Consider the following 12908-nt stretch of genomic DNA (forward strand, 5'->3'; position numbering starts at 1 on the left):
CTCTGGTATCAAGTACTATGTACATTTTTGTTGTGTTTTTTGGTTTGTTTATTTTTGTGGGGTTTTTTTCTCTATATCATTTGAGATCTCTGAGCTTCAAAAAGCAGCAATATTTGCAGGTCTGATTCTTTATTCAAAGCTTTCTAGGGTCACTTCCATTGACTGAATTCAATTTTCCATTGGATCTTAATTATTTCAAATAATAAATCTACTTAGTTGTTTTTTGGTTTGTTTGTTTGGTTTTTTTTCTGTGTGAAATTAATTTGTTTAAATTTAGACATCTAGTGTCATTTTGATGCTCTGAGTCATCCCACCCAGGCTCCAGTTTCTCCTCCAGATCAGGGCATGGGTTTCCATGGGTTCTATGGCATTTCCGTGAAGCCCATTCACATGTCTTGAATATGCAAGGACAGCTAAAATAACATTACATACCTAAGTTAATGTAAAGTCAATGTAGCTGCATTTTCGCTTTTGTCTCACCCTTACATGCATAAGTAACACTTATCATTATCTTTACTTGTCTGGAAAAAAGATAGCAATGAAACAAATATGTTTTCACCAGATTTACTCTTCTTAATCCTCCTAAATACATAGGTTTTCTGAACTAAATTATTCTCATAAAAAGAGGAAAGGATAGTGATTCTCTAATAAGTGACATTTTGATTTTTAAAAGCCAAGTTTGACTTCCATAGCAAAGTGATGACACCTCAAAAACATTAATAAGGAAGATAATCTGTTAACAGATAAAACATGTGGTCAGATCCTCAAATTAGAGAAATTAGGATAGCACCTTCAAAGTCATTATCTCTATGCAAATTTGAAAGAACTGAGAATCTGACTTTCGTATGTAGTGTAGGAAAATTTTCTGTCAGAATCTTACATACAAAGAACATGAAGAACTCACATTTGTATATACAAATAGGTAAGACATCAACAGTAAGCTCAACTAAAGAATATAACTTTTTACTTTGAATTTATCAAGACTTCAATGCTAACTTTAGCATACATATATAGACATGTAGTAATTAAGCTGATCTTTTGCTATACAAATAGAGATTAGAAAAAAAAGTTCATGCATAGTCAGTTTACAAAAGATTTGCTTAGAGGAAGATAAATGCAGGTCAGAATTTGTGTTTTGGCACTGTCACTCATGCACAGAAATTGAATGTCCTTACTGCGCTCTGAAGAAGATGCTTCTGTCCACATAATAGGAGTGAGAAGAGTTGTGTTTAATTCCCAAACAGTTCTAAATTGTGCATGCAGGATTTGCTGCCTTCTTTAAAAAGTGACCTTTAATAAAAAGACATTTAAAAACCTCTTTATTTCTTTTTAATTGATAGAGAGCAGTTCCTTGATTTGCTTGAAAGGCAGCCAGGAATAAGCTTTTTCGTTTCTTGTGAGTTGAAAAAAAAATACAAAATTATACAGAATAAATAGTAAATATAAATCTAGCTAGAATTCATTGCAAAAATAAACCTGCAGTGTTCTACTTTTTTTTTTTAACCTATTTTTCCCACAACACTTAAATTTCTTCTAATTTCAGAAAATATAACATATTTTTGTACAAACAACTAAATACTAATATTCTTCCACATGTGTGTGATTCGTTGCAGTTATTCTGCCTGGGAGTTGCTTTTGAGTAGGGTGGGAAAGGACCTGTATTTGAACTTGGAAGTTCCTAGCCACAGCAAACTCATTTCCTCCAAGAATATTTAAAGCCAGCACAGAAGATATTTATATATATATAGATATATAAAAAAACCCCAAACTTATTAAACACAGTAATATATTTACAGCTGATTCTCAGTAGCTTTTCAAATTGCCCAGGATTATGAGTTGAAACACCAGTGATGCACAATATTTTATAGCAGCAGCTCAAGAAAAGATTGTCCAAACTTAGGTAAAGCTATCAGGGAAAGTAGCAAAAGGCTTGCTTTTTTCTTCTTATTGAAGATGTTGGGTAAACATAGTTACGTGTTTTTCCTTCCACATACTGATACAGAATGCACATGATGAAGTTCCATGTAAAATACTTAAATATTTGCAGGCTCTGGGTGCATACACATTTTTTTTTTTTCTTTTCTTTTTTTTTTTTTTAACTGACATTTAGTATGACAACAGTTCAACTCCTTTCGTATTTATTATATGGGTATGTTATGTGGGGTTGCAGACAATGGTCATGTATGCAGTGCATGTACTAACGTACCTAACAAATACACTCTAATTTTGTAACTACAAACACAGGTGGTTTTTTTCAAAATGAACCTAATTAAACTGAGGGAAAAATGAAAGAGTAAAGGTAACAAATATTTCCCATACGTTGGGTACAGAATGGAGAGTGCCATACACACCTTTGTAAAATGTTAGAGTAATATTGCAATAAGCAATCTTCCTCCCACAGTTCAATCACACAAAGTTCATGTTTAACTTGGGGTGAGACATATTGCCTGCACGCAACCCCATGGCTTCCCACAGTGATCCCTGAGGTTTTTTTTGCTAGGATTACTGCTGTGCTTAAGTTCTGACTGTTGACATGTAATTATAAGGCACTTTTATTTACAACCGTTCCAACTTAAAACAGAATTACAGATAGTCATCCCCAGTCCAACATATTATCACTTCATGTTTGCTGCTCCAGGACTTCCAGGTAGTCAGGCTCAGCATGTAAGTTAGCTTTGAGTTCAAAATACTCATTTTTAGTTTGTTCTAGAAAAACCTTTCTTGGCCTGGAGTACATGAGTGTCTCCATTAGCTTCAGCTCCTCATGTGTTCCAGGATAATGAACTTCCACGTCAGGCTGGAGTTGGACAATATTTTTTCTTAGGTACTCTGTGATCCCTAGTTGCTGCAGTTCTCTCTCTTTTTCAATAATGTTTCTATAAAAGCAGCTGGCATCCTGAAAAGACAGAAATTCAGCAGATTGATCTGTAGCCTTATATTTGACATTTGAACCTGTAAGAGGTGAACTGTTCTCTCTTTCCAGGAGACTTCGTCGGAGATGTTTGGAATCATTAGCTTCTTTTTCACTTCCCTCCTCCTGTTGCTCAGAATGCTTAGGGCTGAAGGATGGGCTGCGGTAGACCTGAACCATGGGAGTAACCATACGTTGCTCATAGAGAGTTGCAGCTGGGTGCTCCGTTGTGTGGTGTGTTGTTTTATGCCCATACATGCTGTACTGAAGGTGAACTGGGCTGCTATCCCTCATTTGTTCATCTGCTTGTTTCCTTTTGCATCTTCGTCTCCGATGAAGAACAAGAACAACTATTCCTGCTGCACAAAATACAATAGTTATAAACACAATTAGAAGTCCTAGTATTAGAACAGAAAGTGGGACAGCATCTGTGAGAGACCTCAGGATGGTGTCTGCAGTGTTGGTAGTAGTAGAAGAAGTTGTCACAACTACAAAACTGGCATGAGTTGGTAGGGCAGGGCTGTTTATTAAACCTGGACACAAGACTTCACTGTTCAGAGATTTCAGTTCTTTTTTTGCTAGATGTCCTGGAGATTTACAAAAAATATCACCCATCATTGTGTTTTTACTCAGTTTTTGTATCCATTTTTGCAGCCCAACTGAATCACAGGTACAGTCCCAAGGGTTGTCTTCAAGTTCAATTTGTACCAGCATATCCAGTTCATCCAAGACATTGCTTACAGGCAAATGAGCAAATTGGTTTGTTTTCAGATTTAATCTGGCAAGTGGAACACCTGAAAAGATATGGGGTGGCAAAGTCTGCAGAAGGTTGTTATTTAAGTAGAGGACCTTAAGTTTTGGCATTGCACTAAATGTCCCTGGCAAAACTTGTTTGATGGCATTATATTCAAGGTACAAGTATTCAAGGTGGTGAAGGCCAAGGAAGAGATTCTGACTTAGCTTTGTAAGATGATTGCCATTGAGATACAATTTCTGCAGTCTAGTCAGATTTAAAAAGGATCCTTCCTCAAGGATTTCAATGCGATTATTCCCCAGATGAAGCATTTCCAGGCTAGCATAATCCACAAGATCTGATTTCAGTAATGTCTGAATAATATTTCCAGCTAGAATAAGCTTTTTAGGATTTGGAGGAGGCGGTCCTAAATCAGACAAGCTTTCAATATTTCGCTCCTGGCAGTGCATGAGGACTCCTGAGAGCATATGGCTGGTGCAGTGACAGGGGATGGGACAATAGATTCCTGGAAACTGACTAGTAGGCTTTGAAGTATGAATCATTAAACTTGGTTCTTTAGTAGGAGCTTTCAGGATAGGAATCACCTTAGTTGAAAGGTGACTATCACTGATAGAGGTGGTTACAACCAAGGGCAGCGACCCTGAAGGATCTTCAAGTTCATTGACAGGATGAGTGGGACAAAGTGATTCTTTTTTCAATCGGCTTAAGATGCTGCCTTTGATAACAGGAGGACTATTGCATACAACGTCACCTATTATTGACTGAGGAGGCATGTTTTCTAGCCATATCTTCAGCTGTAGCAAATCACAGTTACAGGCCCATTTATTATCTTCCAACTGAAGGTCTAGTATTCTACCAATGTGTTCCAAAAAGCCAACATAGGGCAGTGTCTGTAACTGGTTTCCACGAAGATCTAAATGGGTCAATGGCACAAACCGAAATATATTCGGAGGAAGATATTCAATGGCATTATCATTCAAAATAAGCACTTTAAGCCTGTTGAGCTTGCTGAAGGCACTTGCTTCAATCAATGTGATGAAATTGTTGTCTGCTTGAAGAAACTCCAAATTTTCCAATCCATTAAACGTATCTTCTTTAAGTGTTTCTAAAGAATTGTGATTGATATGAAGTTGCTTAAGAAGGCTGAGACCATTGAAAGACCCAGGCTCAATATCTGCAATATTATTAAATCCAAGATGTAGAGAGATAGCATTAACAAGGCCAGCAAAATCATTCACATGTAACATAGTCAGGCCATTGTTTAACAGATTAAGATGGAAAGGCCGTGATGGTGGGACACTTATTTCTGATACCGTCTTGATGCCTCTTTCTTCGCAGTTTATAATCATGGTATCATCCTTTTCTTCACAGGAACACAAACTCTGACAAGATCCTCTGACTGAAGAAAAAGAAGGCTGTGACTGTAAAGGATCAGATGCAACCACAACTGAATATAGAATAAAAATCCAGAGCTTCATCTTGCCCAGTAGTTTCTATTAAAAAAAAAAAAAAGAAAAAAAAAGGAAAAATGAAAAGTAATGGAGTTATGATTTCACAGCGTTTGTTTTGTGTTTTTTTCCTGGGGTGCAGGGGAGCAATAACCATTCCTAGTGCTTGTAATCAGCTGCCTCACCTTTCAAAGAATATTATATCATGCAAAAAATATGAATGATTCTCTAAACAGAGAAAAACATATTTCATTTAATGTACTGAATCAATGAACACAGTCATACGGGGAGTGTTTCAGTACTTTCACTCCGATACACCAAAGTAGAAGATAATCAGGAATACGTTGTCTTTATTTATATATCATATAGAATGTTTTGCCAGTAGACAACAGTAATAAGTTACAACCCTGAGCAACTTATATTAAGGCTAATACAATAGTTTGGATCATTGCTTTGTGTCACCATATAGCACTGCAAATTTTAGGAGTACCTTGCTAAGCTTGACTTCAGCTGCTGAAGGGAAGAAGTAAGATTTGGTTTGGTTCAACAATGTGTTGTGAGCAAAAGCCCATTTAGGCAGGAGACAGGGAATCTCTCCTTTGTTTCTGCATTATGTATGTAAATCATAAGGTATTTCCTTTGCAAGCCTTGTAGCCCCAAACTGAAAAGGAAGTAGACAATTTTTTATTTTTTTTCTTTACTTACATTTTAATGCTTATGTTCTAGTTTGTGGATATTTAATGAAAGTGGGAACACAGCACATAGTAGTGTAATATGTTTGTATATAATATACACAAAATAGTTGTGCACACAATTAAAATAAAAGAGAACTGACAACACAGTTCATGTCAGAAGAAACAGGTAGGCAAGGGGCAAACATTTTTTTGTGATTAATTATTAGACTTCTTCCAATTATTATAATCATTAATTACCACAAAAATTCTGAAATGTATATGGAACTAACTCTGGTTTATGAGTTAAAAATGGTCACGAGTATCATCCGTATGTTATATAAGTTAAATTATCAGCTGTCAAGCTGGTCTTGAACTTTGCAATACCTGATAAATGCATCATTACAGTATAACTATGGAGTCACCAGCAAAATTTACACGTTGAAATCAAGCGTTTGTTATTGGTTTGAATTAATTTATGCTACACTGTTCATTTGAAAATCCTACATTTGTTTCTATCAAGGTAGTCTAATTAGCAAAAACAATGGTATTTCTTGATATATGAGATGGAATGAACTCTCTGTTTATAATCTTTAATTATTTGCACATTTCCTAAAAGAAAAAAAAAGTTACAATGGAATGGATTATTTAAAACACAAGAACTTTTTTTGGGTGCACTATTTATTCTAGGACTGAACTAAGCAGGTTTCTTAAGTAATCCATCTAATAAAGGTCACTTGATCTTTCAAAGTAAGCTATTGAAACATGGAGTACAGAATGTCACTACACAATCAACCAGCTGAAGTGTCAATTTCTGAAAGACTAGAATGCTATAGAAGAATCTGTTCAATTACATACATGAACATTCTTATAGTGTGGCAACATGATTTGGCATCTCATCAATACATATTTTAATTATCATGTACCTTTGTAACCAGCAACACTGTTTACTCAAGGCTTCCCTTGAAACAGATTGCGAAGATTTATACATGCAGGCACTTAAGTACTGTGATATGAGTATTACACACACATAAAAGCAACAACAGCAAATGTGTGCAGTGAATTATGTTTTTCTCCATTATTAGTTCCTGATAAGTGGGAGTAGATGTATGAGGTTAGAAACAGTAAGTGCAATTCACAGTGTGAGAAAAAGTGACCTTTTATCTTCCTTTCAGTCGAACAAATAATTTTATTGTCTCCTCTAACACTCCTTGAACTCCAGATGCCTATGTTTAATATACATATCTTTAAGTTTGTTTTCCAAAAAAGTATTGGTTAAGACACAACATGTCAAGATGTAATTTTAAAGTAGGCAGAGTAATCCTAGGACCATATTATGCTAGAGATTCATTCATGCTTTACATGCATCAATATCCTTTCCAGTGACCCCAGGTAAAAAATGCAGGCTCTTGACACAGATGCCAGCTTCCAACCTACTGTATGACTAATTAGACTTTATTTCTGTACACTTTTTCTCTGTAGGAATTCCAGCTTCAGTCTGCATCAAATTCAAACTGCATTTATAAAGTCCCTGAGCAAAATTAACGGGGGGGGGGGGGGGGATCTGAAAAGCATGTTGCTTTCTAGTGCATATTGAGAAATTAGGTTATAGAAATTAAAGCCCTCTTCTCAGAGATGAAAGTTACAGCATTTGTAACCAATTGGAAAACGTTCTCATTTTAATCATCATCATACTTCTGTGGGGAACACTGCAAGAACTCTCACACACACATATACACAGAACAAAAATTAATAGGAGTTGCATTCTTTTTTTCTTTTTCCTTTTTTTTTTTTTGTGTCTGAACACTCAGGAATATGTAATGAAGCTCTCAGTCGGCTACTATTGTAAAACAAAAAAAAATGCTTTCAACTAACAGATGATTAACATTTAACTGAAATAATTCACAATAAAATAAAATTCAATTTAAAAGACTTGACAAAGATGGCCTTTTTCTCTTTCATGTGGTGAGGCTTTTCAGCAAAGTCTACATGGTAACTTGAGTTTCCTGGCTTTATCTGCTTTCATTTAAGTCACTAACTGCATAAAGTAACTAAGCTTTTTGCAATATGAATTCTGAAAGACTGAAAACTGCCACAGTCCTTTCTACGAGGCAAAGTTGAATACTTTCAGAAGTAGTCACCTTATAGCAAAGGCATCACATGCTTGACAAGTAATAATCAATAATATGTTTTTAAAACATTGAATTATCTTGTTTCATTTTACTTGGTGTTTTGTTTTAATTCAGCTATTTAAAAAGTGCTTGTTGAAGAATTTCAAAGCCTCAAGCTAAGAACTGGTAATTTCTAAAAGCCTTCATGATTGCCTCTTAAATTCTGATGGGAATCATAGTCAGATGATGCATTTAAGACCGTTCTTGTTCTTCAGAAAATAAAAACAAGTGCCCATTTCTCCCCTCTCAAGGGATCTCAAATCGGTGTTTCTTTTAATACACACATTCCATGCAGTTGGCAGTTTGAATAAATGCACCTGGCAGAGCATTTGAAATACAGTATAAACGGCCATAATTTAACGTAAAAGTTATACAAAGTCACGCAGAAAAATAAATTCAACTGACACTGAGAAATCAATTTATTATACATGAAGCTAATTAACTAACTGGAATCTTTCTTACCTGTACAGCAGTAACACTCCTTGAAACGCTCAGTAATGCACAGTTGCAGCAGCTGTTTCAATGCAATGTAATTTTTCCCTGTGAAAAATGCACACTTTCTTCTGAGTGTCACTCTGCTGCAAGCTCTGGTAATACTACAGCTCCACAAAGTTAAAATCCTTGTTCAGAAGACAAAGTACAAAGCGTTCAGTTGACGAAAATAATCTTCCAGACAGCGTGCACGTTAGACCATCCTGTAAGCAGTTGTCCTTTTTCCTCAATTAAAATTCACAGCATACTTCACAGCTATGCTGGCTTTTCTGCATATAGTTAACTGTTTGCAAGCATTTGGATGCAGTAAACAAACAAGATGTTCAGCAGAGCTTGACTTGATCACTTGGTTTGTCAAATTTTTAGATCCAAGCTGCTTCTATGTTCTCTCTGCTCTTTCTAGTCTTTCTTGTTAGCTCAGTTTGTTATTAGTCAGATTGCCAGGGGCTGGGAGGTAGGCGTAAATAAAGAGACTTCTTGGCTTTTGACTCAGCCTTTAAGCCCTTCCCCACCAGAGAGCTTTAATCTGCCAGTGTCATTTAATACAAGATACAGCTCCACCTTGAGACAGATCAGCTCCTCCTCCTGCAATTTCTCTCACCTCTTTTTTCCCTTATCTAAGTGAACCTCGGAAAGTAAAATTCAGCTAAATATCTTCTAGATTACTTAAGGTCTGTTAATGGCTGATTTTGCAAAACAGTAAACATCCACTGCAGCTCTTGCAGTTTGTTCTCTTGGGCAGATCTTGCATTTAGTTTATATCTGCAAATGCTTGCTGTTGAAACTGAAAGCATTCCAGCCCAAATACACTCGAAAAAAACACACCACAAGGGAAACCTTGTACTCTGGAAAATATGCTTATTACAATGAAGTGCAGGATTGTTCAAAGACTTAAATGACAGTACAGCTCTCAATCCTGTTCACCCAATGTGACTGAGGTAGGGATGAGTATGTACAGTTTTGCATACTTTATTTCTGAAAAAAATAAATTGTAGAATATTAGTGTTTATACTTGCACACTAATTGCCGTCAGTGCTTTTTAAACTGCCCATCTTGTTCTGTAGGAAGAAAACTGGGTTGATTGTAATTGTCTGTTTTACAGATGTTAGCATAGTGTGTTGGTATCTATCCATGTGAGACTGTAGTGTATTTGCATGAAATATTGCTTTGATAAAAAACAGTTGGGGGGGGAAGGTTAAGGGGAGTGTATTCTTAAAGGCATCTATCTGGTTTAAGGTATTGTTTTCTTCATGCTCATAAACAACTAATTAGCAGATACAGTAAGGCTATGGTAAAATGTTTATTCCATGCAAGGAACGTTTTCCTCATCCCTCCTGCACTGCATGGGATGGTTTGATATGCTGCAAATGCTACTTCCTTGTTCATCCCACTGCCATAGAGCCACAAAACCTTTTGGTGAGGAACAACAGATCTGGTGATTCAGTCTATTTACCATGTAGAGTATACCGTTTCGGTTTTCTTATTGTGCCTGGGATTACTTTACAGATTGTTTATTACATCCTCAATACCAGTCAGATTCCAGTAATGTCTTTTGTGCTGTTAGCTCTCCACGTGGCCTTTGAGGAGATATTGTGATGTACTGTTCCATGTGATGAAGGCTATCAAGATCTTGTCCTATATATACAAACACTCATATATAAACATACACATACACACATAAATATACACATACACACACACACATACACACTTATTAGGATGAGTTCTTTAGTACTTAATTTTCTACAGATGAAGTATATAATTTTGCAAAATAATAAAAAGAGATAAAATATTCCTAAGAAACAGCAACAATTTGATTTCCTTTCATTTCAACACATCACTTATTTAATTGCATTTTGCTGCTTTTAAGGAATCTTGCCGCTCTGTCTTGACTTGCAGACATTTTATTGTTAAGGCTCAAAGATTCTCAGCTACCTGTGTCCTGCCAAATAAATCATTACATTCTTTATTCATTTTGAATTTCTGTATTGTAAGTCAGATTCTCTCTAATTTTAACTGAACATTTCACAAGTGCTCACACTTCAACTTGTGGTTGATTGTTTGAGATGGAGAATATCTGTATATACAGATACTCATATCAGAAGTGAATACAACATAGTTCTTTGCTTTTCAGTTAACACCCACAAGACTAAAACCTGATCACAAAAATATTCCAGAAATCACCTACTAAAAATAGGAGAGCAGTTCCTGACCGTACACAATTAAAAAGCAGCAAGAATGCTTATCAATAATGTTTTTCATTCCACAAACTGTATATTTACCAGGTTTATGAAAATATGGCTAATGATTGTTTTTCTACCACAATTTTAGGAATCATTAAGCAGTTTATTATAAAGAATGTGATTCTGCAGGTATTTCAGTGGAAGGTAAAGCTGCCCTCCCCCCTCATTCACAAGTCATTGCCACTTCTCTGTGTGCACATGAGGAGCCATTAATTCCACACAAGATGTATGAGACAAATAATGTATCCTGCCCTACCTGCAAGAAGCTGCTAGTCCACATTGGCAACTCTTCCCCTATATTTCTTGCAACACCAACTCTTTGAACTGTCCGTAAGTGCTGGTCTGAGAGCTTAAGACACTATACCGAGAGGAAGTCGGTACAACTAAGTCGGTACAACAACTGGAACAACTAAGTAGCGTCTGAGAGGTGTAGTACCTGAGAGAGCAGACTGAGCAACTCTGTTGAAACTCATATACATAGTATATATGAAAATTCCAAATGGAGAGACAGTCACCAAGGATAAATCTTGACTAGGTAGAATTAGGGAACATAGAACATACTCATATTTACACACACCAAAAAAAACCCCAAGCATAATACAGCATAGCTACAATTATGGAAACTACCAGTGCCTGCTGTAAAGACAATGCAGAACCCTTGTCTCCCATGACAAAGGAAATTAAGAAAGGTTTTCTTGAACTATAAGTTTCACAACTGTCAAGTGCACAGGAAAGAAATAATGAAGACTGGCATTAGGAAACAGAGGGTTTTATTTTGTAGCCATCCATTTATTTAATTTAGATACACAACACCTATTTCCCTCACAGAACTATCATACTTTTTTTTGCATTGGGATAGGTCTTACTCAACATTTTATGCTCTGAACACAGTACTTGTGTGGCTTTTTGCAGTCATGAACACATTGCAATTATGTAAACAAAAATCAGGATTCCCCTGTAAAAGTGATATGCAAGCCTAATGACTATTCTATAAGTAAATATTTTGTTTAATTTTTTTATGACCTTTATTAAGAGGCAATTCTCTGACAAATATTCTGAAAAACATCTTAAATTTATAAGAAAACAATGAGGTTAAAAGAACAACTTTCTACTATCCTAGTGCAGCTTCTAAGTAACTAAATAAATTTAGACCTGTACAGGCATACCTAACATATATGTATACATACATATATAATGATGTATGTGTTAATAACCATCATTGTGCAAAAATCACATTCCCTGAAGTAAACTATTTTCAAGAAAGTTATATTGAAGCTAATATTTTTTATATTTTGTTTTCAAGGTAAAAAGTCACATGGTCCTTTGAATTTCCTGATGGTTTGAACTAGAATAACATATTTTATCCCACTATCCTTAGCACCATGGTTCCCTATGTCTTCTCCTGAGCTTCATAATATTTGAATGTCAATTCAAAATATACGTAGAGGTGACTGGTCTATAGAGAAAAAAAGTCACCTGAGTACCTGCAGTCTTCAGTTATGATGAATCAGATCCATATTTTTTCAAATGTACTCTTCTTGCCAATGACCCAAGAACCAAAAAAAATATTGAGTCATAGTCTGGCATTGTACAGCATGCTAGCAACCTAAAAACCTCTCTATTAATCTGCTTGTGCTCCCTTTTCTTAGTAACTTCTGCAACCCGAGAAGCATTGTTTATTGACCTTAAATTGCTGTAGTTTTAGGGTGAAGTTGTCCTCTCCATGACCACATAGCCAGCTGAAACTTTTTAAAGCAAAATAGGGAAAAGTGCCTTTTGTCCATGTAGAAGAAAAAACACAGTGTAAAAGCAACAGAATTTCCCTAGACTTCTTTGGGATTGACTTCTTTTGATTTCTCTGGACTTATCATTTAAGGTATATTTGAATAAAATCTAAATTTTAAATATCCTTGTCAGTTTATGTATGCTAGTTAAGTTCCACTTACTTCTTTTTTCACAATATGATAGTCAGCCAATTAGTTACCAACTACACCTTTAAGCGCTCAGCCTCACATTGTAGTTACAAATATTCCAATTGAAGTATAGTCAGATTTTCTGACTTTCATGTCTGACAGTAGTTGAATGCCTAGCTCTCATAAAAGCCATGAAAAAAAAATCAATACTTAAAATTGGTTTAACCCATATATATAGGAATTGTGTAAAGCTTTTGAAGTAAGTAGTGAAATATTTCTATCTTATGTACAGCATTCTTTTAAAA

General features: G+C 35.6%; 1 protein-coding gene across 1 annotated transcript; it reads right to left on the bottom strand.

Annotated features, from left to right (window-relative positions):
* Positions 1-338: 338 nt before the first annotated feature.
* SLITRK6 (SLIT and NTRK like family member 6) lies at positions 339-8850 on the bottom strand. The gene is made up of 2 exons (XM_054214242.1): positions 8418-8850; positions 339-5158 (listed from the first exon to the last, which is right to left on the bottom strand). Exon 2 carries the CDS (start codon positions 5141-5143, stop codon positions 2621-2623), a length of 2523 nt encoding a protein of 840 aa, XP_054070217.1. The 5' UTR covers positions 5144-5158; positions 8418-8850; the 3' UTR covers positions 339-2620.
* Between the last annotated feature and the right edge of the window lie 4058 nt (positions 8851-12908).

The sequence above is a fragment of the Rissa tridactyla genome, chromosome 1 (genome assembly GCF_028500815.1).
Source record: "Rissa tridactyla isolate bRisTri1 chromosome 1, bRisTri1.patW.cur.20221130, whole genome shotgun sequence".
Lineage (NCBI taxonomy): Eukaryota > Metazoa > Chordata > Aves > Charadriiformes > Laridae > Rissa > Rissa tridactyla.